At 45.8% G+C, this 27055-nt stretch overlaps 1 protein-coding gene and 1 pseudogene across 1 annotated transcript; one reads left to right on the forward strand and one right to left on the reverse strand.

The window, feature by feature from the left end:
- Window positions 1–6787: 6787 nt before the first annotated feature.
- On the forward strand, window positions 6788–8114 carry LOC133883311 (uncharacterized; annotated as a pseudogene).
- Window positions 8115–14425: 6311 nt separating this feature from the next.
- Window positions 14426–16918, reverse strand: LOC133930636 (probable L-type lectin-domain containing receptor kinase S.7). Its single transcript, XM_062377321.1, has one exon. It carries the CDS (start codon window positions 16799–16801, stop codon window positions 14717–14719), a length of 2085 nt encoding a protein of 694 aa, XP_062233305.1. The 5' UTR covers window positions 16802–16918; the 3' UTR covers window positions 14426–14716.
- Between the last annotated feature and the right edge of the window lie 10137 nt (window positions 16919–27055).

The raw sequence follows: 27055 nt of genomic DNA on the forward strand, positions 1-27055 counted from the left end.
CCAGCCCGAGCTAGCCAACTACCTTTTCGCGTGGGCCACACCCTGGCCCAGCGTGCCGCTCGCCCAACCTACTCCCGCACTCGCCCCGTCGCGCCAAAGACGTCTGTGCCGATTTCACCTACACATGTGCCTCCGTCGTCGTCTCCGAGTCAAAGTCAAACACGCCGCCATATCCAAGAGGATAACACCGTCGCCTAAGAGTCCTAGTCTGCCTCAAGGCCTCTCCTAGCCTCATGTATAATCACCGCCAACCCTTGACCCTTTTCCCATCGATCCAACTCACCGAAAGAGCTTGAGTCATCGAGATTCAATCTTCACCTCCACCATTAGTGTCGCCTCAGCTGAGCTCGCCATGAAGCCACCCCAGTACCTCCTTGCGTTACCTGAGCCCACTAGCAGAGCCACCTTCCCTCATTGAAGGTCATGCCACAGTCACCAGAGTTGTTTCCCCAATGAGATTCTGAGCTTCTCCACCGCCTCCGCCGTCACCAACCCTCCTCAGGTGCCGCGTCACTCTTGGTAGGCCCTCAAACATATTCGCTGTGTTCTCCTCCCCATGTTCCACCGTTCATCATTGTCGCTGGCGAGCCAGAACACCATCTCGGTGACTCTTCCGATCGTGCGCCACCGTGCCTCCCCCAGCACTGTCATGTTAATCCCTTCCGGTAGCCCTATCCCCTCTGAACCGTTAGATCTAGATCATGAGGTCTAGATTAGATCTAATAGATACCCCTTTGGTGATCAATTAGGAGCTGCCACGTGCCCTCCATAAACCCAGTCAGCAACCATGCCTTGTCACCGAGCCACCTCAGCGCCACATCTGCAGAAGTGCTGATGTGTCAGTCTAGTCAGCGCTTGCACAATAAATATAATTTTTTAGTATAAAAACAAATCCAATAATCCTGAACTTTTCTGTTTTCACATAAAAGCCCCTATCTTTTGTAGTTTAGTTCCTAATTTTTTACATATTTACAAATAGGTCCCTTTATTTTTTAAAAAGGTCCTTAATCTTTATGTTTAATTCAAATTAAGTAACTTTTTCAGATTTAACCCTAATCTTTTTTTAGCAGAACTTTGTCATCCTAACTCCTTTTTTAGCATTTTTTCCGAGCTCTATCTTTCTAGATAGGTTTTGTCTTGTTGTTCGTTTATTTTATATATTGTTCTTAGTGTATTTTTTGTGTGCTTTACCGGTAATTATGTGATTAGAAAACAACTTCCCGGATCAGTTTGAGGAACGCCAAGACCAGAAGCTAGAGTACACTAAGCAGCTGCAAGGAGAAGGCAAGTGTCTTTGATCATCTTATACCTATATTTTTAAATATTTTGTTTTGCAAATTGCATGTAGTGTCTGTTAATATGATGGGTAGTCACCTATGTTAGGGTTTGCCCTAGTTTTTCCTTTACATACCTTGAAGCATAAGTGGTAGATTTACTCAGCCATGATGTCAGGATGATGGGAAGTGTCATTTACAGGATTAGTGGACATATGCAGTATTGATGGTAAACTTGATATAGTAACATGGAACCCTATGATTTGGGCAAGGAGATGGTTTGATAATGGTGGTTCATGTGGTGGGCTTGTGGATACGTTCAAGCAAAGGTGTTAGGTTTTGTTCGCTATTTCCTTGTTGGATAGTCTTTGCCCAAGTGTCACATATAAGGACTAGTTCGTGGAGCGATAACCCAAGAAATATGGGTAAGGCTTAGCATATTGAATAGGCACCTATCTCGCATTCGTTGGGGTACCAGGACCTAATTGATGGACCATGCTTCATAGTGATCTCCTGGCAGCACACCACTGGCGTGTGTTAAGTGTTTCGTGAAGACAGCAACATGGAAATCATGACTCATGGGGAAAGCTGGACAACCTTTGCAGAGTGTAAAATCTGATATATCAACCGCGCCCGCGGTTATGGGAGACTTGGATCCACACATGATTAATTGATTATGGTTATGATTATCTAGTTATGGTTATGGTTATGGTTTTGGTTATAGTACATGTAGTACTAGATAGTTATGGTGGTTAACCTCAGAGGATAATTGTTGGAACGTTTGGGTTACATTCACTTAACAATATTCCATATTTTCAATTACATTACTATTTCTTTACTCGTATTTACGTAAATATACCATATGTTAGCCTATTCTTGTCGAAATCCTGCATGTTATTACTTTACCACACTTGTTGAGTACTACATATTCTCACCCTCGCTATCTCCCACAATTCATATGCTGCTTAGTGGAAGACTTTGAAGATTTTCAAGACGAAGACCTGGTGTTCTAGGAGCATGTCTTCCGATTGGTGCATGTGGAGTGTTTGGTCGCCGATGCTTTCGTTCCGCTGCTGCCATTTAGTTTGTTGTCATTTAGGCATTCAAGTTGTTTAGTTTAAGTCTTTAATGTAAGAGTTGAATGATTGCATGTTAAAGTATTAGTATTGTTATCTTCACCTATGATGTCCTTATGTGTGATGAACTTCCTAGGAAGACATAAGTCACACTTAGTTTTGTTCGTTAAAACCGGGAGTGACATAACCAAAACATAAAGTTATAACTCTGCTAGGTTTTTAGCGCTGCTCATGACCGTGAGCACAACTAAATATTCAGTTTTAACTCTGCATATGTGATCAATCAATAAAATCAACAAGTGTTTTCACTTTCATTCTACTGTGTCTCTATTACTCTACAACAAAGTCAATGTGAACTTGGCACCGCTCACCGGTAAGGGCTGGATTGAGAACATGTACTTTATAATTCTTCATGTCCCACATATATGCGCACCGTGTTAAAAAAACCAGCAGTGGAGTGATTATCTACAAATTATGCAGCACACAAAACAAGGTAAAACAATGACGGTTAGAAAATATATAATGCATAGTTCAAACCATCTTCAAATACACTTGATGAGTTTAATAGCATTCACCATGTTGTAATGAGCAATGCTATGATCAATGTGTACAAACTGGTTCAACACATATTGCATCCTCTCTGGCCTAAAACCACCAATTGATTGCATCTCGGAATACATAGAATAAAAATAAACCATAACCTTGGAAAATATGTTAAAGATGAAATGCTCACTGCAAAATATATATCCAGGATGTGACACCAACGAATGGAATTATCAGATTTGTGGATAGTAACATCAAGTTGATTGAACCACCTAATAAGAGCATCAACTATATCATTGTCAAATATCATTGGATTGGTGAAATTGTCCTTGATTTCTTTCCCCATCAACAGTAGGTACCGAGGAAATGAGTGTGTGATCCAAGGACTAGGGAGGAAATCAAAGTGTTTGTTCTATGTGTGATACCTGTACAATACTTTAAGTTATGCATTCCAGCACTAAGTGTGCACCAATGTAACCACATTGTAATCAAGCTGAGGATGCTGTTGTGCAGTGGTCCACGATGATATGTCAAACATTCCTGGGACCACTAGAACCTTCTGGTAACCTAAGTAGATATTCTTGCCATAGAGGACCTTACCACCGTGCTGGTCATCAGCTTCAATGATCAAAATGATGTCTATGACAACATTTTGAGCTTGGTGTTTTATAGCTGAGCACAGTCACATCTGGAAGGATGAAGCTGATGAACCATGTCGGGCAGATAAACCTTCATCATATTTCTAGATAGATGACATAATATGCATCTTCAGCAACATTTGAGCCTTTGGCATGACAAATGCACTATTGGGTTGGGTTTGGTCAAGCTCCAGGTAGAAAGATGGACCCTTCAGCACATTTTCTATTCTAAGAAGGAAATTATCAGATCTTGTGTTCATTTGCAATTTTGCAAACATTAACATCAGCATTCAGTTAGCATACATCATACCAAGATCATCTTTAAGTTTCTTCGCACGAGATGCATCTTCAGGCGGGTTTACCCGCTACGATGTGGCCTTCTTAGCCATCATTATTGGTGTGCCAATAGAGATTTCTGCAAAAAAATAAAGAAAGAATAGCTATATCAATGCAGAGTACTGAACATAAGTGCAATAGTGTTGGAGCAGGAAGACATGCCCCAAACAGATGCGGCGAGAGCCCTACTCATAAGAGGCTCAAGCTTGGAGATGAGCAGTTAGTCGAGAGGAGAGAACGAGAGAGAAATAAAGCCAGTGTTCTGGGGAAAAACCTCTAGGGTCCCTCTCTCCTACCCTTTGGGAGCTTATGAGAAATTACTAGCCTGCTTCTAAAATATTATGTTACAATCATGTACATAGAGGGGTATTTTGGGTACTTCACACATTTACATATGACGTGGTGGTCGAGATACTATGATGGCTATAGTATACCATAGTGCATTGTCTAAATATCTTCAGGCTGGGACATTTCCCAATAGTATCCCCTCATCCGCTAGTTCCAAGGTACCAAGGGGCGAGCAGATGTACATAGAACTAGATCCATCCCTTCTAATGTCAGGCTACCCCGGATCTCCCCCGGTCGCTGTGACGCGGATGTCTTGGTCAAGGAGTGAAGAGCCGCAAGGCTCTTCGGGGTTGCACACCAGGGGAAATGGTAGAGTGGCTCGAAGGAGCCGCATCACTCGAAGTGCTACTATGGTGTGACTCAACGGAGGCGTGACTGTCCGGAACATAGTTGCAAGGGCAGGAAGAGAGAATGACTGCGAGGTAGAAGGAGCTAGTCTGCTATCCTCTTAGTGGTGGATGCAGTGGGGCTCAACGGAGGTAGATCCATCTGGAGCCCCCTGCTATGGTAGCTGGAGACGAAGTCGACGGCGAGGCCAAGGGGGGTAGTATGCTACCCCCTCAGTTGTAAGCATAGCGGGGCTCATCGGAGTCTAAAGCCTCCCGCATCAGTAGCTGGAGACGGAGTCAATGGCGAGGCGGAGGGGGTAGCATGCCACCCCCTCAGCATTAAGAGCAATGGGGCTTGTAGGAGGTTGGGCCGTCTGAAGCCCCCCGCGTTAGTAGCCAGAGACGGAGTCAATGGTGAGGACGAGTGGGGCGGAGCGCTACCCCCTCAGCGGTAAGCGTGATAGGGCTTGACGGAGGCTGGGCAGTCTGAAACCCCTCGCATCGGTAGCTGGAGAGGCCGAGGGGGGCAGTATGCTACCCCCTCAGCGGTAAGCACAGTGACAGGTGGTAAATACACTAGTCACTAATGACCAAGTCCAAGAGACGAGTTGGAAATCTACCCGTCACTAATAATTCAATAACTAATGGCATGTGGTAAGAAACCATCATTGATGACTTGATCAGTAGTGACGGTTTGTAGTTAACACACGTTACTAATGACCGAGTTCTAAAGAAGGGTTGGAAAGTTACCCGTCACCTGGGATAGATAATTAGTGATGGGTGGTATATACACCATCACTAATAACGGTCACAGTGATAGGTAACAGGCTTGCTCAGATCATAGGAGACGCATTTTAATGATGGGTCTCAATTATGACCTATCACTGATAATTATTATTAGTGACGGGTTAAAGAACTCATATTTTATCATTAGTGACGCGATAAGAATGACTGTTATCGTACCCTTCTCTATATTTTCTTCTTTTCTCCTTCACCTAAGAAAATATATAAGGTAGACTCACTTATAGTTGGCTCACATGTACTATTGGAGATGCAAAATTATCTCAGTCGCCTTGGCAAGATAGGAGAGAGACGGGAAAAAAGCAAGGAGAGAAACCGAGCTTCCCTCTCCACCAGCTCGACCACGTACGGGAATCACGTGAGTTCTTTACTTGTTTCCTTTGTCGCCCAACCCAACGCCCCCTGACAAGAAGCAGTCAGTGCTAACTTGGTTGGCCCATCCTTCCACCTTTGCTCGGCTACCTTGTTAGGGCCCAGACATGGCCAAATGGGCCGTTCGTGCCGGCCCGGCACGGGCCCGACTCGGCACGGCACGGCCCAAACGGCCCATCTACAGTAACGGGCCGTGCCGTGCCGGCCCGCGTGCCTTCCCCTCGGCCCACGGCACGGCCCGTCGGTGACCATGCCGTGTCGGGCCGGCCCGGGCACGATTTCGGCCCCACAGCCCGGTCGGCCCGACGGGCCGAAATAGATAAAAAAAATATAAAAAATGAAAAAATACATAAAAATATATAGAAAATAGATAAAAATATAAAAAATATTTAAAAATAGCTAAAAAATTAAAAATATAAATAAAAAAAATAGAAAATAGTGCCGGGCCGGACCGTGCCGGCCTGTCATGCCGCGCGCTCGGCCCAGGCACGGCCCGTGGCGTCGTGCCGTGCCGGCCCGGCCCGTCGGTAATCGGGTCGTGCCGTGCCTGGGCCGTGCCTATAATACCGTGCCTTGGGGCCGGCCCAGTAGGCACGGCCCATTTAGACGTCTTTATTAGGGCCTGACCTATCGAATGTATCTGCATATGCAGAAAGAAACACAAGATGGAACATGCTATGCAATACAACTGTACGTGGTACACACAGGGTATCATTCTCCCACTATATATTCATCATCTTGATCACTAAATTTTTAATAATCGTTACGGTGGTAAGCACACTTTTCCGAGGACTGTATGAACTCTGCAATAATCTTTCAAGTGCTCATTGTCTTGTGGGTTATTACTCTATTGGCAAAACTTTATTGCAGATTCTTCTAATAACCGTCGTCCATTCGCCATAAAATCGCATATATGTTATGAACGGTAGGAATACTTTTCCTTTTATGTGGGAATTATATTACGAGATTCTCTTATTCCTTTCTTGTACATGTTGGAACACACATATATGATGCATACATCTTTTGTCATTTTCACTCAAGGTAGAATATTAGTGTGGAAATGCTTGCTTGCAATGGAGACGATGCTTGCTTGCAATGGTGACGATGCTCGCACGGACGTTAAGAGGAAGACTGAGTCCCAGTATATAGGGAGATGACAATGATACTCGTATAGTCCACACAGTCTTAAAACGTGCGCGAAACCCAACGATCCCAAGGGAAAATGTCCATTCAGATCAAGGAAGCACCAGAAGGTCGAGCCGTCCGCTTAGTCGACGTGGCCCCGGGCAGCACGGCCCCGGTGGTCACCGAGCTCAGCGCCTCCGGGAAGTGCGGCATCCCGGTGCTTATCACGCCGCTCCAGAGCCAGAGTGATGGGCGAGCCGGCGGCTCCGCTCCTGCGCAGGAGATGAGCGCTGCGTTCTAGGGCTTCCTCCTCCTGGGGGAGAAGGACGACAACGACCCGGTGGCGCAGCGCAAGAAGTGGTTCAAGGAGATGCGCGGGTGGCTGATGGTGGTTGCCACCGTCGCGGCGTCGGTGACCTACCAGGCTGGCCTGAACCCGCCCGGCGGGTTCTGGCAGGACAACGACGTCGACGAGACTAACGGGAGGCCCCACCGCGCCGGCAACCCGGTGCTGCGCGACGAGCTCTGGTCGCGGTACATGACCTTCTACTACTTCAACGCGACGGCATTCGTGACGTCGCTGGTAATCATGGTGCTGCTGATGAGCGAGCGGTTCTACCACACGGAGGCCAAGGTGGTGGCGCTCATGCTCACCACGTTCGTCGACCTCATCAGCCTCATCGGCGCCTACATCGCCGGCACCACGCGCTATTTCTCCTCCTGCATCTACGTCATTGTCATCGTTTGCGTCGCCTTCCTCAGCGTCATCTACATCGGAGAGTACGCGCGTGCTACATTGATATATGCTCTCGTTACAATATTCCAATTAACCTGCGATGATTTCAATGTCTGCAGGGTGATGGTGGAAATATGCACGTTCTTCCTGAGCAAGTTTCCATGCATGGCCAACCTGGCGCAGAGCAACTGGGTCCCGGTTCCGGCGGAGGTAAAGAGTGTGATCCAGCAGAAGCAGCAGCAGCAAGGACGAGGCAGAGGAGCGCAGTAGGCAAGCCAGGGCGGCGAGGAGCAACAAGCAGCCATGTGCCTGCAGCCCGTGCTGCGTGCCGCGCGCGGACGTCTGAACGCTCGGGCGCGCGCGACGACGACGAAGGGGCGGCGATCTGATTAAGCTGTGTTTGCATCTTGCACGCGTGGAGACTGGCACCCATAATTTCGTTCCTGGTGTACGTGATGCGATAATTCTTGGTGTGAAAATAATAATGAATTTGTTTGCTAGCTCAAAAAGATTATACATGTTTGCTCTATAAACATCTGGACAATTGTAGACATCTCTTGTATTGATAATAAAAATAACGACTTTGCTAATTTTCGATCGCTTCAAAGTTACTTATTTCCCAGTCATCTAAAACTAGGATAATTATATTCAAATCGCAATACTGTTTGAGCTGTTGGAGGTTGAGCTAATGGTTCGAAAAGTAACAAAATTTCAATCACTCTTGAAATTTAGACACTCTCAGAACACAGCAATTAATACTCCGATCGGTACTGAATAATTATGTTAATATCATAACACCATGCAAGAAAACAAACTAAACGGAAACAAAAAAATTGAATCCAATGAAAGATTAGTCTTCGTTGTGGAACAAAACGACAGGAAAACTGATGCATAGACGGAATGGACAATACATGGTGTAATCAAGCTCTCGATCCATAGTCCAAACCCCTTCCAATCCCTAAAGAGATACTGAAAATCGCGTGAGGTAATCCACTATATGCCATCAGATAAATCCCAATTTCACTCTTTGCCATTGAAGAAGTCCAGCAAGAAGCACGAATAGACAGGCTAGAAAAAGCAAGAATGCCTAGATACTCCTCCATGCAATTGGATCTATAGCCAGACAAGCTCCGACATGCCCTCCGATCCCGAGTCCCGACAGCCGGGAGTACGTCCCCCCACTCGGACGGTGCCGGTGAAGACATCACCATGCACTGTTACATGCCGCCTATTGCGGCTTCGCCCTGGCCGTGACCGCCACCACGGCGCATCATCTTTCACTCTGTCCTTGAGCTCACCGTATGGCCCGCTTCATCCTTCTTGAGCTCACCGTATCTGGCCAGTCCACAGCCTGATCGCATAGCCGGCCAAACGCCCAGACGTGACAAGAAGCTACTCGAACAGGAGGGCGAAGGGGACATCATGGGAACTCACGGACGAGGATCCTTGCGAGTCGCCGCCTCGGGGCGTCGTCACAGCTAGGTATCTAAGCCCTCTCCTTGCTATGGACGGCCCATGAGAATGTAGGGTTTGGGGGATCCCATAGATCCATAGTCGCCATGTGCTCTGTGCATCCGAGAAGTGCTGAAAGGTGGGATGGGAGTGGGAAGATGGCATGTCGTTGACTTTTTCAAAAATAGCTAGTGTGATTGCGCGGCTAGTATTGTGTATATTTTTTAATGGGGTACAAAATTTATCTAGTCAAATGTCATAATATTAGAGTTATTGTAGAAACTAAAATATTTCATGTTGTACTTCATTTTTAACTTTCTTTTTGCACAAAATTTCATTCCTGAAAACAATAGTAGCTCCGATTATCAGACAATGAAACAAGTCCCTTTTACCAGGCTAAGTATTCTTGCTCCATCTCAATATTCTTATGGTTAGATCTATTTATTAGTAAATTGCCTTTTGCGCGAAGTCAATAGTATGGACAAAGCCGGTTTGGTTCGGTGTATATTCTGTTGGCCTGGCTGTCGAGTTGTAAAACTTGGATCGTCAATCATGTGCACTGAAATGTTCTATAATCATTATCATATCAGCACATCTAACTATATATTCAGATAGTGTTATTGGTCGAAGTTAAATTGTATCATGAGACGTGTTAATATGACAATTTCCTTTATGTCTTAAAGGGTAGCATGCATGGACGCTAATAAATTCTTATATTATACGTAGATCTGATCTTTTTTTCTATTATTCTGAAATTTCCATGTATATGCAAGAATCACTCAATATTACCTTCATATAGCATTCCAGTTGCCTATTTGGACAGCATCTATGATTTGCGTAGTGCAAACAGGATTTGGTTTGCTGGTCATCTATCTATTTCCTAAATAAAAAAGAGTTTCGACATTTAACCTCAAGGGCTAGCAATTACGACCTTAATAGTTGAAAAAAGAAATAATCTTAACCATTAATAAGGTTCAAAATTATAATAGTGTTGTAACACACTGGATCACCATAAGCCCGAAGTGCTACTAAAACTAACCTATAAGAGCCACTGAACCTCAAAGAAAAATTCAGCAATATCTTCCATGTAAAATTGAGGTGTAATTGACCAAATACCACAGAGGAAGATAAATATATATCACACTAACAGTATAAGCAACATAAAAAACGAGAACATATCTCGATCATACATCAAAGCCACCATAGACTTTACATAACAGGGCTAAGAGTCATCAACTGATAGCATAACAAGTTTAATCAAATGATAAATATGAAAGTGCAAACAATTTGCAGCTACCCATCATGCAAGCTCGCCATCACCTCAAGGTACAACTAGAAAGATAGCAAGGATGATATTCAAAAATCTCAGTAAGCGAATTGCTTTAATAATTTATTTTGCTATAGTTAATTAAATATTTATCTTAATAAAGATAATAAGTTGCGCATGTTAACAATATTTGAAAAAACATAATTAAGCCTGACAATACCACAACAACCACATGCTATCATCCATTAGCTACAATTCACCATAGTTGTACCATCCAAAACAATATTATAGACCTCACAATATAAGAATGACATTGATGCAATTAAAGAAAAGACATCCACTTGCATGGGAAAGGATGCATATGACATACTCTTTCTCACCCTTATCCCAACACAGTCAATGTAAAGGCATGTGTCATACCCCTCCACGGGCAATGTACAATGTTGTACCAATACAGTCACGGCCATAAAACGACAACAAAACTTCAAATGCATGAGATGCATATGCATATTCTACTTCATGCGTCTTCAATAACATAACTTCCCAAGATATGTATAATACTTCAAAAATTTTATACTATGATAAAAAAAAAAATTGCAAAGCGACGTATCTCGCTTCCTTCACTTCTTAATTTAAGATGTAAGGCAACAAGCTCATGCATAAATCGAAAGATATTACTTTCAACATAAGTATATACGCTATGCTACGCATAGGAAGAATATGAGCAACCGCAAGAAAAAAAACATATCTCACTTCCTTTATCTCATAATCTAGGGAAAACATCAAACCTTCCGAAGGCCGAAAGTAAGTAACATGCTCACATTTCATTTGATAAGTTGTAGTGAGTGCAACAATTAAAAGATAGAGTTAACTAAATAACAAGTTAAAGTGTAGCTATCCACTACATTCACTAGCCTTACCGGCGATGAAAACGGAAACTAGATGTGTCCAAAATGGCAAGACCTGAACAAGTGCATACATTAGCATCAAAATGCCACAAAAACAAAAGAAAAAGGAGACATAGTCCTCCGCCTAAAAACCCCACATACACGACATCCGAAGGTTATGGAAAACCATCTACCTAATTGTTTGCAAGACACCAAGCGAGAACCTTCTCTAGCTAGGTCAAAGACCGAAGAACAAGACAATGACCCATGGACTAACCCTTGTCATACAACAACTCTAAGTTAACAAAAAAAACTCCTAAATCGTTTAACCAAAAAGTCCAAGACCAAAGCCATCTTAAAACTATCAAAAGGGCCTACAGCCTTCCTTTTAAACATAGGATCAAATTCGACACCGGTTAGGCCTAAACTTCAAAATTATATCACTGCAGGGTAAACAAATCATATAATTACCAAAACAATGATGAGATTGGCTGCTCTCCACTAACCACAAGCATCTAAGGACTAATTAAAAGTCACCTTCACGATGAGGAATTGGAATCAACGATGGATTCGATGAAACTCCCAAAAAACCTCCTCTCCTTCTTCCTCCTTCCTTCTCTTTTCTTCATCCTTTTTCCTTCTTCCCCTTCCTTCTCTTTTCTTTCTTTCTTTCTTTCTTTCCTTTCCTTTCCTTTCCTTTTCTTCCTCTTTCTTCCTTCTTCCTGGTTGGCTGGCCTCTTCTCCCTACCTGCCTTTGGTCAGCCCCGCCACCAACCTTCGTCGACCGGTCAACGCACTAACGGCGGCCACAAGACGACGTGCGACGCTGGTGGATCCCTCGTAAATTCAAGAGACCTCTTGCGAGATTTGGATTCCTGACAACGGGAGAAGTTTTCAGGAACCGAGACGACTCAGCCTAAGTTATTGCATTGTAGCTGAAAAAGACTCGACCACTGACACTTGGATAAGTATGTGCTCTTTTCGCATGCTATTCATTAAAAGGTGTGTCGGAAGTAGTGCGGGGAAGAGTCATATGCTTAATAACTGTGTAAACAGTAGAGATTCCTCTCCCCTCTACAAATAGAGGTGATCTATAGCCATTGGGACTTAGACTGGCCCTTGTCTTCTTCTATCTTTCGCCATTCTACTAGCTTTAGCATTTAGGTTTTTCAATGAAAAGCAATGCTCCATCACCATAACTCTTCTCACAATGGTCTTCCCCTCTTACATATGTGCCCCTTGAAGTTGTTCCACCAATCATCCAAATCTCCTTTGATGAAGGTGAAGAAGCAACCACTGATAAAGTCACCTCTGGTGCTCCCCCAAAGAGGTGTGTCGTCAAGGAAGACAACAACATCAACACCACCAAAGGCATAGCTTTTTAGTGAAGATGAGGTCCGAAGTGGATGTCACAAAGCACAATGAGTGGATGATGGAACCGTACACCACAATGAAGAGCCAGTAGGTTGGGTGAGAAGATGAAGCCCGGGAGAGGGAGTTGATAAAGATATCTCTTGACAAAGCCACAATGGCTTCAACTTCTCCCACTTTGGAGATGGAAGATGATGAGGAAACTAACCCTTGTCTTGTCGGTGTTGTCCCCATCGGCATGAATGTCTGGAGGAAGGAGCATGCGTATACTCTAACGAAGATAGGTCTAGTCATAGTTTTTTGAATATGTAATCCTCTTTCGAATGTATCTTGAAAGGCAACATTTGAGTTATCATATTTCTTTTTGCATGCTTTTGAGTTTCCTTGAATGAATCTTTAAGTTTGTTCTTTCCTGCATAGGCTAGAACAAGTAGTCAAAGCAATAATATGAAAATAATTGTAAACCAATCCTCAAGTAAGAATTGGAAATTACTAGAAATTACAAGTTTTAAGATGACTAAGAAAACGATACTCGCTAACATAATAATATTATTGGATAACAAATGTTCAACCCTCTGTAAGGAAAAGTTCTCGCAACTTGTTTTCAAGTACTCCGGCTAGGTCATATGCTTTTTTTCGCCAAGTGTCACCGATAGCCGTGGTCCCTGTGTTACTCGGCTAGTAGTTCGTACTCATTCATCAAGCACTCTCGGACTTGTTACAAGAATTCTCTTACCTGTAAGTTAAGTTAAATGCTTTTCAAGATAAATTTTAAAATATCACGAACACAGGTATCATTATTTCCCTTGCCCCTGGATGTATGCTTGGAAGAAGCTAAGTGGACAGTCAGAGCCAAAATAGTGTAGTCCCCGACTATTTACTGAGGAAGAAGCTCAGGTAGACAATCGAAGTCAAAATAGTGTGAAAAAAATAAATCAAAGAAACATAATCATAGAGTCAAAATAGTTTAGTCCCCCCACTGTTTACTCGCGGAGAAGCTTGAGTAGACGGTCCGAGTTAAATTGTCCAGAGTAAAAATAGTCTTAGCCCCCGACTGTGTGCTTGAAAGAAGCTAAGTGGATAGTCAGACCCAAAATAGTATGACAAAAGTTAATCATGGTCATCCTAAGTTAGAACAGAACATCTTCCGACTAGCCTCCGTGTATATTCAGGAGGAGATTGTATAACGTCAAGTGTAGTAAACTCGGATACTCTTGACTTTGAATTGCAACGGGGCTTTTGCCAGAAAAGTAAGGTATGTTCAAGAAATTTCCAGTACATTATGCTAATTCTGAAGGAATACACAGATATAGGGACTCTATATTTATATGTAAAAAATATAGAATTTACGAAGCTGATTGATGTTCGCAGAATTATGGATGACTATGCTGTACCTTCTCCATTGCCAGCGTGACCCTGACCGATCCAAGCTCTTTCTCGGCTAGCTCAAGTCTCCTTTCGAGTTTCTGCCGCTTTCTGCCTGCCGCCGGGAGCACTGACCTGAGGCCAACCTCAAAACAGCTGACCCAAAACAGAGTGTAGCACGGGGCGAGCATTCGTGGTGCATCTATCTCTGATCATTAATTGTTCTTGCATGGTGTGTCCTTTCTGTCAGGCATCTCCGGCCTGACAAAGAACTTAGACAAAAGGGGGGACAGAGAGAAAGAAATATGGTGTCTGAAAATACTGACAACAAATGAAATGAGTTATGATTTGCGAGATTGAGATGTGAAGTTTGCCAGTATGATCCATCTCTGATCCTGGATTGTGCAAATTCAGAATCAATATTGAGGCTACCTGACAGCAGGTAGTTACCCTACAATTTTTTTTTTAGACAGGATGTCTCAAATATTCAGAAACACAATTTGGTAGATGACTCGATTCATCAGTAATCCAACACTCATACAACAGCGGGGATTATTACCTATATTCCCCTTAAGAACACGCACATGAACAAATGCGTATAAGAATCACACCAGTAGTAATTCATTATCAATACACTGATTGCTTGGCAGTCCAATGTCGGCTGCCACTGACGTTCGTCGATGTGGTCACTTCAAGACTCATACAGCAGTGGGATTATTGCCTATATTCCCCTTATCAACACACCAAATGAACAAATATCACACTAGTAGTAGTAATTCATATCGATTGCTTGGTATCAGCGTTCGATGTCGGCTCCATCCGATTTTGGGGACGACGCCGGGTTGGTTGCCGTGTAGCAGCCTCGGACGTCGTCGCCGCATGAGAAGGCGATCTCCTGCAGCTTTATCGACGCACTGGAGCTGAACACGAGCAGTGGCTTCTTCCGCGGCACGGGCACCGGCTCGGCCTCCCGGTTCAGGATCTGAACCACGCGCCGCATTGCAGGCCGCTCCTCGCAGTTTGGGTTCGCGCAGCTCAGCCCCGCGAGCAGCAGCCGTAGCATCTCCTCCCGGTCGAATTCGCCGGCCAACCGCGCGTCCGCGGCCTCGATGAGCCTGTCCTCGCCGTGGAGCCGCCACACCCAGTCCACCAGGTTGACGTTCTTGCTGCCCCCGCTCTCGTCCTTGTCGATGGGCCGCCTCCCGCAGCAAACCTCAAGCAGCACGACGCCGTAGCTGAATACGTCGGTCTGCTCGGTGGCCTTGCCGGACTGCAGATACTCCGGCGCGAGGTAGCCCATGGTGCCCGCGGTGAGCGTGGAGACGGGGCTCTTGTTGTGGTCCATGAGCCGGGCGAGGCCGAAGTCGCCAAGGCGCGGACTCAGGTTGCCGTCGAGCAGGATGTTGCTGGTCTTGATGTCCCGGTGGATCACGCGCTGCTCGCACTCCTGGTGGAGGTACGACAGCACCGACGCGATGCCGGCGGCGACGGTGTACCGCTGCGGCCACGACAGCGTGCAGGGCTCGCCGTAGAGCGCTTTATCGAGGCTGCCGTTGGGCATGTACTCGTACACCAGCAGCAGCTCGCCCTTTTCGTCGCACCACCCGTCGAGGTGGACGAGGTTCTTGTGCCGGAGGCAGGCGATGACGGAGAGCTCGGCAACAAACTCGCTCCGGCTCTGGTGCGCCTGCGTTGACCGCTTCACGGCGTATGCGGTGGCCGCGCCCGGCATGACGGCCTTGTACACCGTCCCAAACGCGCCCTTGCCGATGACCCTGCTCGAGTGGAATCCTCTGGTCGCCACGCTCAGCTCCTTGTAGCTGAACTTCTTCGGCCCCTTGAGCAGCTCTGGCGAGAAGGTGGCCTCCTTCCTAGATGTGAGCTCGATGAGCTTCTTGATGGACACCCAAGCGAAGAACACAAAGGCGACGGCGAGCGCTACGTTGCCCAGGATGACGAGGGCGAGCCCAACCTTGTTGTGTGGGGCGGGGGCAACCGCCGCTGCCTGCTCTGACGAGTTTTTGGTGGCGTTGGATTCAAAGGAGGAGGCGTTGGCCGTGGCCGGGACGCCGAACGTCTGAAAGGTCCATTCTTTGATGGTGTGCTGCTGGGTGCTCCCCTCCGTGGACGCCGAGAAGCCGACGTACATGGCCTCCTTCAGGTAGCCTGAGAGATCGATGGCCACAGAGAGGACCGGCCGCTTCGGCTTGGAGGCAGCGGAGTAGCTGAGGAACACCTCCAGGCGGTGGTCCGCGCTACGGTAATCTATCCACGCTGTGATGAGGTTACCGCTCTTGAGGTCGACCCCGGACGTGGTGAGGTCGACGGCGGTGACGGACACCGGCGAGCTGACGTCCAGGCCGACGTGGTTGTCGCTGGGGTCGGCGAACTCCGAGTTGGCCATGGTGTCGAACTCGACGGCAACAATGGCTGCGGAGCCGTTGCTGGAGCCGGCCGCGGCGGAGGCGGAGGAGTTAAAGAGGCCGAGGTAGCCGCCGGTGGCGCCGAGGGTGGCGCGGTCGGGGGAGACGAAGAAGGCGATGCCGTCGCCGCCCGCGGCGCCCGCGTTGGGGTTGGCAATGACGAAGGAGAACCTCGCGGCGAACGAAGCGGTGGCGTTGGCAGTGGCGTTGGGGACCCGGAACGCGACGGGCTGGGTGCAGAGGACCGTGCCGGCGCTGGAGGACGGCACGCCGGTCTCCCGCGTGAGCCCCACAGAGCCGTTCCGGAGGAAGGAGTCCCCCAGCAGGATCAGGTCCGAGAAGGACAGCGTCGCGGAGTCGATGCTGATGTTCTTTGCCGCCACTGCCGCCGCGTGCAGCACCGTCAGCGTCAGCAGGACCGGAAAGAATCGGAGGACGGAGAGGAGATACGAGGCCATTGGTGGTGAGAAGAGGAGATCCGGGTCATGAGAGATCTTGCGGGGTGCGCGAGTGGTTTAATGCGTGAGGCGTTTGTGAGCACGAGGAGCAGAGGCAGAGGCAGAGAAGAGCATGGTGGGGAGACAGGAGGCACCGAGGGTATCCGTGCGTGCAGGGGGGGGGGGTGGAATTTGGGGTTTTTTATGTGGGCTAACGGTCGGATTGGCGCGTTTGAACGCAACGGTCGGCGAGTGAGCATCTCTGCCTCAGTGTCTTTGCTGGTGGAACGTGGGTCAGCCCCGGGTGGCGAAAAGGGCGCAGCTGGAGTGTACTTCTCTCCAGTAGGCCTGACAACTAAATCGGAAAACCGACTTAGATCATCTCCACTAGCTACTCAAATTTTTATCCTTTAAAATACTATTACAGCATCCTCTATCACTATTACAGTATCCCTTATTTTTTCATCTCCAGCAGCTACCCTATTTTCTACCTTCTACTCCTTTTTTTCTCTCTCCGGACCCGCTGCCAGCCTCTGTGAATAGTACTGCTACAGTAGGTCCGCAGATTTGCTGCTCCATTTTCTCTCTCCGCAGTACTGTAGCACCGGATACCGACTCTGCTCGAGTTGCTACAGTACACCTCAAAGTACTGTAGCAGCCGGATCTTAAAAATGCCGATTCTGCTGGAGATGGTCTTAATCCCGATTTATCTAACCTGTGTAAAAATACTTCTGACTTTGAATATGATGAGTACATGAAACCGTACAGGGACCGTGGGTGTGAAGGCGGGAGCGTCAGCGCGAGCAACGGTCGGGAAGTGGGTGTGGCACTGGCGGCGCATGTAGGGCAGGTGGCGACGAGCGAGCGGCGGCCCGAAGGCGGACGCAGGGTGGGCGGAGCCAATCGAGCGGTGTCCAAGAGGCGGCGGTGGGCGAGCAGTGGCCAGGAGGTGGACACGGGATGGGCAACTGGTGAGCGGTGGATGCGGGCGACAACGGGTGAGCGGCGGTGGGAGGGAGACGCGGGGCAGTGGGCAAAAACCCAGCCCTAACCATAGGTCCTCGACCCGACTCGCTTCGTTACCAGCCTTATTCTCCAGGGGACGATGACCGGCTAGGTTCCAGTGCCAACGGACAAGCGTCTCATTTTGATCCAGCATGAGCCAGTCAGGGTTTCAAAAATCGAACTTGGATCGAAAACCGGTCCCCAACGGTTTCGTCGGTTTTTGTGAATACTGCTTAAAGACCGACAAAAACCAGTAAAATTCAAATATTTTTGCCAAAAAAATGAATTTTAAATTTGAATTTGACTGAATTCTACCGAATTCCCTACCGGTTTCGGTTATCAAACCGCATCGAATCGATCGAAATTCACAAATATCGATCGGTATTCGACGAATTGGTAAACCCTGGAGCCAGATCACCGACTATCATGCCTACGGTCGTGTTTGGATTGCTCCCGAGACATGCTTCCTCCAATTCAAAATTAGTGTTGTTTTGGTTGCATGTAGTTAACTATTTTAAATTTTGATTATAAATTAATTTTATGTATTGGGTTTTTATATTTGAAAATAACACATGTAGATTTATCTTGAAAAGTTCTTTCATAATAATATATTTTAACTATATTTTATCAATATATTACAATAAAAAATAATAATTAAAATTATATTTTGGAGACTATATTAATATCAAAATGACATTTATTTTGAACGAAAGAGAGTACATCACTAAAAAGTCTGAGAGAGCAAAACACTGCTTGTGTTACGTGGCAGATGTCCAATGACTGCACCAGCTTGGAGTTTTTTGGATTAACAAACATCATACCATTATATCTCTTAAACCGTGTACCTGTTTTGTGATCTATTTTTACCATGATATTCCTTATAATTAAATTAGAAAACATCACTGGACTATTTTTCAATAATACAGGTCATACTTATATTTTTGATAAATTTGATATGGCTACGATCTAAACACCATTTTACCCATGTTTTAGCAACACCCGTGTTTTGGCGTTACCAAATTTTAGTAAGGTTGTCATATATAACAAACCAATCATGCTCGACATCTCCACGTGAGCAACCACGATGACAGGAGTACATGACCCATGTCAGTCACCCCCTCTTTTGTGCCACGTAGGATTCGGGCTCACGTAGAGGAGAAGGACAGGACGCTGGGAGCCCATCTCCATGACAAGAGTAAGACGCGGCTCCGCCACTGCATAAGAACACTGAACATTTCTATGTTAGGAAAACAATTAACATCTCTGAACTTACAAAAAAAATCAACAGAAATGTTGAATGTTCTTACGGGTGTCCAATAAAACGATAAATGTTAAACTTTAAAAAGAACAGAACAACATAGAGGTACAAACATTCCCATTAAAGATTTCTGTACGTATACAAGTTAAAAAAAATTGAATGTTCTGTCACTCATTGTTCATTTGGAATTTCAAACCCAAATGTATACACCACAGAATTTGTAAAGTTTCACAATGGGATACAAAATGCAATCACAAACCGTGATCTGTACACATATTTGAACAACTTTCAGTCACAAAATTAATTTGTTCACATCAGATCTAGTGGTTCTTATTTGAACATGATCATTTGAAATCCATGGACCCCAAAATTCAAAAATTGTATGGCATACACATTCATGTAGAAATATGGAAATTGCAGCAAAATCATTCAAAAGATGAACACATTTCTTTGATCACCTAATCAATATGAACATCCTCACGAATTTAAATCTGTACACATGAATTCAACCAAACAAAATTAAAAATGCACATTCAAACGATGGAAGCAGGAAGCAAAGATGGTGAGAGGAAGAGGAAGCAGTGGACGGGTTGCCGGCGTAGGCCAGCAGTGGCATGAGCAGACACTGTACTCTGAGCAAGCCCTCTCCCAGCATGGAGGCGGGGGGGGGGGGGACGAGGTCTTGCCACACCGATGGCCGTGAGACTATTTCAAAGGTACCGTTTACAGGTATGCAAATCTGGATAGCAGGGGCTCCTCCTCGACAGATCCAGCGAGGAGCAAGCCAGATTTGGCCAGGACCAAGCAAACCTCTCCATACATGTCATGTACCTCGCCGCCTGCCGCCTTTTACATTACCGCCAGTCAAGCAGATAGAGGAGAGAGAGAAATTAAAGGTACATATAGCCAATACACAAAAAAAAACAGAGAAAAAGCCTCAAAACACTTCCAACTCAGCATCCAAAGAAATCCTTGATGTCCAGACGCTCGCTAGCTGTTACGGCATCCATATTCTTCTCTACGGACTAGATCAGACAGACACCCTAAAAATCCGAACTCATGCCGAATAAACCGTCAAAGATCCGAACTATCTTCGTAGAACAGAATTGATTCCGCCGCTAAGACAGGTCGCAAGCAATGACATCCAAACTCCAACGGCCGCCACAGAGACCAAACCTCCCCATCATTGAGGCATGACACGAGCAGGCCCGATCTCGCGGAGAGGAGGCAGCTATGGCAATCCACAGGCTCATCCGTCGTAAGGCACGCAAGTGTGTCGATGGCGTGGACTAGCCAAACCGCGCCGATCCACGCGAGAGAAAAGCCCAAACTGAAGCATCCATGGACCTGCACTGCCACTGCTGTAGACGATGTGGCCAAGTAGCACCGACCGGCCATCCCTGAGCACGGGGAGGATTTTCCAAGGCAACGCCTCCACAGAGGACACGACGTTGAACATGCTGCCATTGCTCAATCCGGCACGCCGAATAAAGTTTTCACCCGAAGAACAGAAGAAACACTCCAGCAACGCCTAAGGAGGAAAACGACACCCATGAGAGTCATTGTTGCAGCTTTCACCTGGAGGCCCGGCACAAACCAATCCAACCAAGCCGCGTCGAAGAAGAAGTTGTACATGTGACACTCTTTTTGGGGTATATAGGAGAAATACACAACACTAAAAGTGTTATGAGATTCTCTATTAGAAGTTGTTTTGTTGCATATGACCATCTACAAATTCGGTTTGGTCAGAACTACACCTCTGCGCACACGTATTTTACTTCTCTGACCTATTTCCGTTGACGTGGATGTGGCGCTCGCCATGGTAGCTCAGCTGGGCTCGGTCCAGCGTGGAGCTAGTTAAGTCGCACCTACACTCGAGCCTGTCTCCATCCATCGAGTATGAGAGGCGAATGGCAGGAGGAAGTGAAGGGACGACATCAGCGACATCGACTCCAATAGAGGTTTCGGCTGAGAAGTGACTTAAGGCTCAAGCCAGGTAAGCTATCATTCTTGCTCCGTTCCTTGCTACCTGGGTCTGGTAAGGTTAATTGAACATGATGATTTACCTTATTTTGGGTATATTCTCACGTACAATTGCAAGTTAATGGTCACATGAACAAAAAAGTATGGATATGGTTAATTGAACCTGACGACTAATTTTGTTTTGTGTATATGTTTAGGTATATGAGTAGCAGAATTGTAGGTGATGGTCACATAAAGCAAAAAATGGGCCACGCTGGACCGACCCCGACTAGGCTGCCATGGCGAGCCCCGTGTCCACATCGATGGATATGGGCCAGAGAAATAAAACACGTACGTGTAGAGGTGCAGTTCAGACCAGATCGAATTTGTGGGTAGCCCTTTGCAACAAAATAACTTTTGAAGAGAATATCAAAACCAGACTGATTGTTGGGGTGATTTTTTTTTTCTTTTGCATTTTTGCCTGGGCGAATCCATGTACTTCTACTCTTCTAATTACTAATTTCTCCAGTCCAATAGGCCCAAATCTATACGCTTCATCTATGGCTCAAAACAAGGGTCCACAAGCACCCGAGTTCACAGCATTCCCGTCCCTTGATCTACGCATCAATGACATGCATCTTGCCTCTTGTGGTGGCGATTTGCGATGAGAATAGAGCAAGATGAAGCAGAGTTGAGCTGTGTTGAGTTGCTACATCTCTGTAAATGGAGACAAGAGTAGCACAGCAAGTGAAGCCACTAGGATGGCAACTTCGAAATTGTGTGTCGGTAGCAAACGGGATACCAAGAAGAGAGGAAGAAAATCTTGCTTCCAAGATTAAGTAATTGAAAAGGTATAAGTCATGATAGTTCCAAACTAAATATATAAAAGATTATGAAAAATCACGACAAAATTTGGTAACATAGGTATGATGTCATCTATAATTGGACAAAATTTGAACTTAAAAGATGGCTAGTGTAAGGCAAAAAAGAGAGATAACGTCGTTACAGAATGAAGCGAGCTAGTTTTAATAGTTCGGGGTAGAGTGAGATGAAAAAAAAGTTTAGGACGTTAAGGGCTTCGACGAAATAATTTACAGGAGAAAATCTAACTTAAAATTTCATCTTATGTAGATGTCGTGTGTCAACTTCAGTAAATGTTTAATAGCAGCTTCAACCATATGTGTGGTAGCAACTTATGTCAAGATGATGTAGCGACTTCTGATGAGGTAACATCTTCAGGAGGTAATTTGCAGAAACTTATATAGTGTAGGAATTAACTTCAGATGAGGTAGTGAATCTTTGGTTAATATATTAGATAGAAACTTATATGGAGATTCTATTAGCAAGTTTACACCTAAGTTGCTAGTTTCATTAAACATAACTTACTAGTAAATATAAAACGATTTCGAAAAATATGCAATGCGAGTAATCATGGTTTAAAATGTGGAAACAAACTAGTACAATAAACTAGCTAGCTTTCCTGTTTGCTGATTTCGACCCACTTCACCCACGTTTCGGCCTAAATTAGGCTGCTCCACAGGGATTTTTTTTATTTTTATATTTTTTAGTTAAAATTTAAATAAATAGATTCCCGGCAAAAATATTTACAAAACTAGATGCCTGCAGCCCTCTGAGAGGGCGGTTATGGGTCCTAACCGCTCCCTGAGAGGGCAGTAGGCCTAACCGCCCCCTCAGAGGGCGGTTGGGGCCTTGCCGCCCAGCCCACGAGCTTACCGCCCCCTCAGGGGGCGGGTAGAGCTCCTTACCGCCCTCTCAGGGGACGGTAAGGGCTCCGCCCACCCCGCCGCGCCGCATCAGCCCCCCGCGCCCTCTCGGTTATAAATAGCCAAAAAAAAATGGGAAAAAACTCATAAAATTCGGAAAAAAGTGAAATTTGAGAAGAGAGTGAAGTAGAGAGGAGAGGAGAGGGGAGGAAGAGAGGTCGGTGAAGCCCTGCTGTATTTGGGCTGTGGATTTGAAGAAAAAATTCAGGTAATTTTTTTCCTTTTTATTTTTGTTAATTAGTTCAGTAGTAGTATATGATATAGATTTTAGACATTTATGACCTAGGGTTTAGAAAATTATCAAATTTAGTTAGAAAATGGTACGATAGCAGTTAAATATAGAATATTATTTTTAGTATATTATTTTCAGTATGTTATTTGTAGTATATAGTTTTTAGTATATTATTTGTACCTGCGGACGTATGAGGCAACATTAGATAATAATTTGAGAACAAAGGGTAGCATTTAAAAACTATTTTATCCGATAATCAGAAATATAGTTTGTTGTCTTAATATGGGTTATATTTGCGGGTGTTTTCAGGGATGGCAGATAAATTAATTTTTCAGATATATTATGGTGAGGGTGAAATTAGGTACGGTCCCAACGGTGTAGATCTCTCTGGATTTCGTCATGTCATGAAGGGACTTAGTAAGGCTAATGAGAGGACTATTGTGGGTGTATGCAAATGGCTCATGCGGTTTTTCCAACTGGATCCGCAGCAATATGAGCTGAAGTTGAAAGCTGTTCTGAGCCGTGCTAGTCAGGGATACTTTGGTGAGCTTGTTCCCATCGAAGCCACATCAACTTGGAGGCAGTATGTAGATATATGCTGTGAACGTGGTCTGCCGCTTGTTTTATTAGCTGAGACGTACTTGAAAGATCAAAATGAGGTGAACTTTGCAGAAGCAGTAGCAGGACCAAGTGAGGCAGTGGAAGATGAGTCAGAGGCGGCTAATGTAGGGTCTAGGGAGGAGGTTAGTGATGTTCCAGAGCTGCAGCCGATGGGTGTAGCTGATGAAGGGGAGCACATCCCTAGCATCATTGAAGATATGGATTTGGAGGCTGAAGAGTTGGAGGAAGGCCTTGCCGATGGGGATTCGTCTGATGAGGAGGCTAATGCTCCAGTTCCTGCAGAGTGGCGGGATCAAGAATTTTTGAAGTTGGTGGTTAGCGAGGCTGACCAGACACCGTGGCAGTACCATGAGAATGAGGTGTCACAGGGTGCTATGTACCCTACAAAAGATGCAGTTATTGATGCAGTGAAATTTTGGTCGTTGTCTCTTCGTAGGCAATTCAAGGTTGTTAAATCAAGTAAAAGAGAGTATGATGTGAAGTGCTTGGTTCCTCAGTGCTCTTGGCGGGTGCACGCATTTAGAGGGAAATGGGCAGACTACTGGCAATACTCAATAGTTAAGGAACATAATTGTCACATTGAGGAAATAGAGTTCGCCCACCGGAACCTGTCTTCTGCTTTCATTGCAAATGTTATGTATGGAGAGATTGTGGACAACCTAAGGTATGAGCTACGATCAATAATCCGTGCTATTGAGCAAAGGTTCCAGTACACAATAAACTATGCGAATGCATAGAGGGCGAAACAAAAGGCTATTGAGATGAGGTTCGGTACATATGAAGATTCGTATCACAATCTACCTCGTCAATTAGCCACAATTTGTGCAAAAAATCCAGGCAGCTACTATGATATCAAGCATTACCCCTCTACTGATGTGTTGCAGCGTGCTTTCTTTGCATTCGGTGCAACTATCAAAGCATTTAGATATTGCCGACCCATCATATGCCTAGATGGAACATTCCTGACTGGGAAGTACAAAGGGCAGATTTTGTCTGCAATAGGGGTCGACGGTAACAACCAAGTCTTGCCACTAGGGTTTGCGTTCGTGGAGAGTGAGAACGGGGACAACTGGTATTGGTTCCTAAAGCGGGTGAAGCATGCAATTGTTCTTGACCGACCAGATGTGTGTCTCATTCATGATAGACATGCAAGATTGTTGCAGGCTTTGCTGGATATGCAACACGGTAGCGTGCGACGGGGTGTACCAGTACAGTGGCCAGATCTCAAAAGCAGGTGGTGCATGCGCCATATGGGTGCGAACTTCTACAAACAGTTTAAAAACAAAGAATTAATGAAGCTCTTCAAGAAGTTGTGCAGTCAGAACCAGCAACGTAAGTTCAACGCATTATGGGCAAGACTTGATGAACTGACTCTTAAATAAACTGCGGAGGCTGCACCTAACGGTGAGGAACCAATAGCTCTCAGTCCTCTCCCAACCGATACTCCGCAGATTGTAAGGAGATCGGGCTCATCTATTAGGAGCTTTTCACAGTGGATACGCAATGAGCCGAATGAAAAATGGGCTCTGCTGTACGACAGTGGTGGTGCCAGGTATGGAGTAATGACTACAAACCTTGCAGAGGTTTATAACTGGGTCATGCGAGGAATGAGGTCCCTACCACTAGTTAGAATTGTAGAAGGCATTTTGCATGGGACCTGCAAGTACTTCATTGATCGGTATGCAGCTGCTAAGGTTGTAATGGAGGACAATCGTATGCTTTACGGCCGGATGCTATGTGAGTACATGGAGAAGGCAAATAGGAAGGCCCACATACATCACGCAAATCAAGAGGGCACTGCAGAGCACAGGTTCAGTGTCCTGTGTCAGGATAAGGGTCGGAGGGGGGGTAGACGTGAGCGGCATGTTCAAGAGTGTGTGCTAAGGAGTGGGATATGCATATGTAGTTGTCAGAAGCCACAATTACTCCACAAACCTTGTACACACGTTATAGCTGCGTGCGCGGAGCACCATATGCTTCCAAGGCAATATGTGTCACAATATTTCATGAAAGATCAAGTACTGAACACATGGAACCAGGAGCTGTATGGTTACGGCATTGTTGACACTTTTACAAGTAACCCAGGGCCTGCAAGAATATATGTGCCTGATTTGGGAAAGATGAAGAACGCACCGGGCCGAAGACAAACTCATCGGATTCGCAACGATATGGATGAATCCGAGGCTGGCCCTAGGATTAAGCGATGCAGTCAGTGCAATGAAGTAGGTCACACTTACAAATATTGTCCCAAAACTGCAGGCGGTGATGCACCTGTTGTCTAGGTGAGCTTCATGTGTGTTCAGCTAGTTTTGTACCATTTTAATATGTGTTAATTTCGCATTTAGTTAATTTGCATTCAAAGTATATTGTTGTTGTATTTATTTATCAATGTATTAATGTACATGTCTTTCAAATGCAGAGATGGCTCACCCTTCGACCCCGGAGCTTTTGGACCCTGCCGTGGACAAGAAGCATCGCAGCTTCTTATCCGCTGAGCACCAGACGGAGCTAGGAGTGTTTCGCCCACGAGACCCCGGAGAGCTGCTGATGGTAAACGAGCGATGGAGCCACAGGGTACTAAGAAAATTTGATACGAAATTGTCATATCACTGCTGTTGTTACATATTATTGATGTACTGCAATACTTATAGGTTGGCAGCGGCCGGACTCCTACCGCTTTGCCGGTTGGTCGAGGCCCGATCGACGGAGAACCCCGAGGTTGCAGCCCGTCGTTTCTACTTCGATCGGTCGCTGATAGTAGCACTGGTCGACTGTTGGAGGCCGGAGACACATACGTTCCACCTACCGTGCGAAGAGATGACCCCGACCCTGCAGGACGTCTCCTACCTCTTAGGCCTTCCTTGCGCGGGAGCTACGGTTGGGGTCATCGATATGCAGGCTGACTGGATAAACGACATGCATCAGCGATTTGGGCCGGTGGAGCGAAAGGCGGACGCACCCCCCTACGTGCCTGAGTTCTTATCTGATGCATGAGGGCCAACGAAGAAGTGGATCCTACAGTTTCAGGTACGGTAACATGGAACCTATCGAATACTAACAAAGTATGTCGTAATGATCCTTTCTGACACCAGTCATATGTGCAGCCGGCGTACACCCACCCACACACCAACGCATACGTGGTCTCGAGACATTTGGAGGCCTACCTCCTTTGGTTGTTTGGGTGGGTGATGTTCACTAGTGGCCAAGGCCACCTGGTAACGAGGACACTTGTGCCGTACGCCCGGTTGATAGCAGACGCTGATGCGGAGGACGTACCGCAGTTCAGCTGGGCATCCGCTGTTCTTGCTACGACGTATCGGGCGCTCTGCGACGCATGCACGAAGAAGGAGGCACTAGCCACTTTCGCCGGGTGTCCACTTCTTCTTCAGCTATGGTCGTACGAGCATTTCACC

Source organism: Phragmites australis, chromosome 10, assembly GCF_958298935.1.
Source record: "Phragmites australis chromosome 10, lpPhrAust1.1, whole genome shotgun sequence".
NCBI lineage: Eukaryota > Viridiplantae > Streptophyta > Magnoliopsida > Poales > Poaceae > Phragmites > Phragmites australis.

Bases quoted from the DNA above. Each gene is read 5' to 3' on its own strand.
- LOC133930636 (XM_062377321.1), bottom strand. From the start codon at position 16,801: ATGGCCTCGTATCTCCTCTCCGTCCTCCGATTCTTTCCGGTCCTGCTG.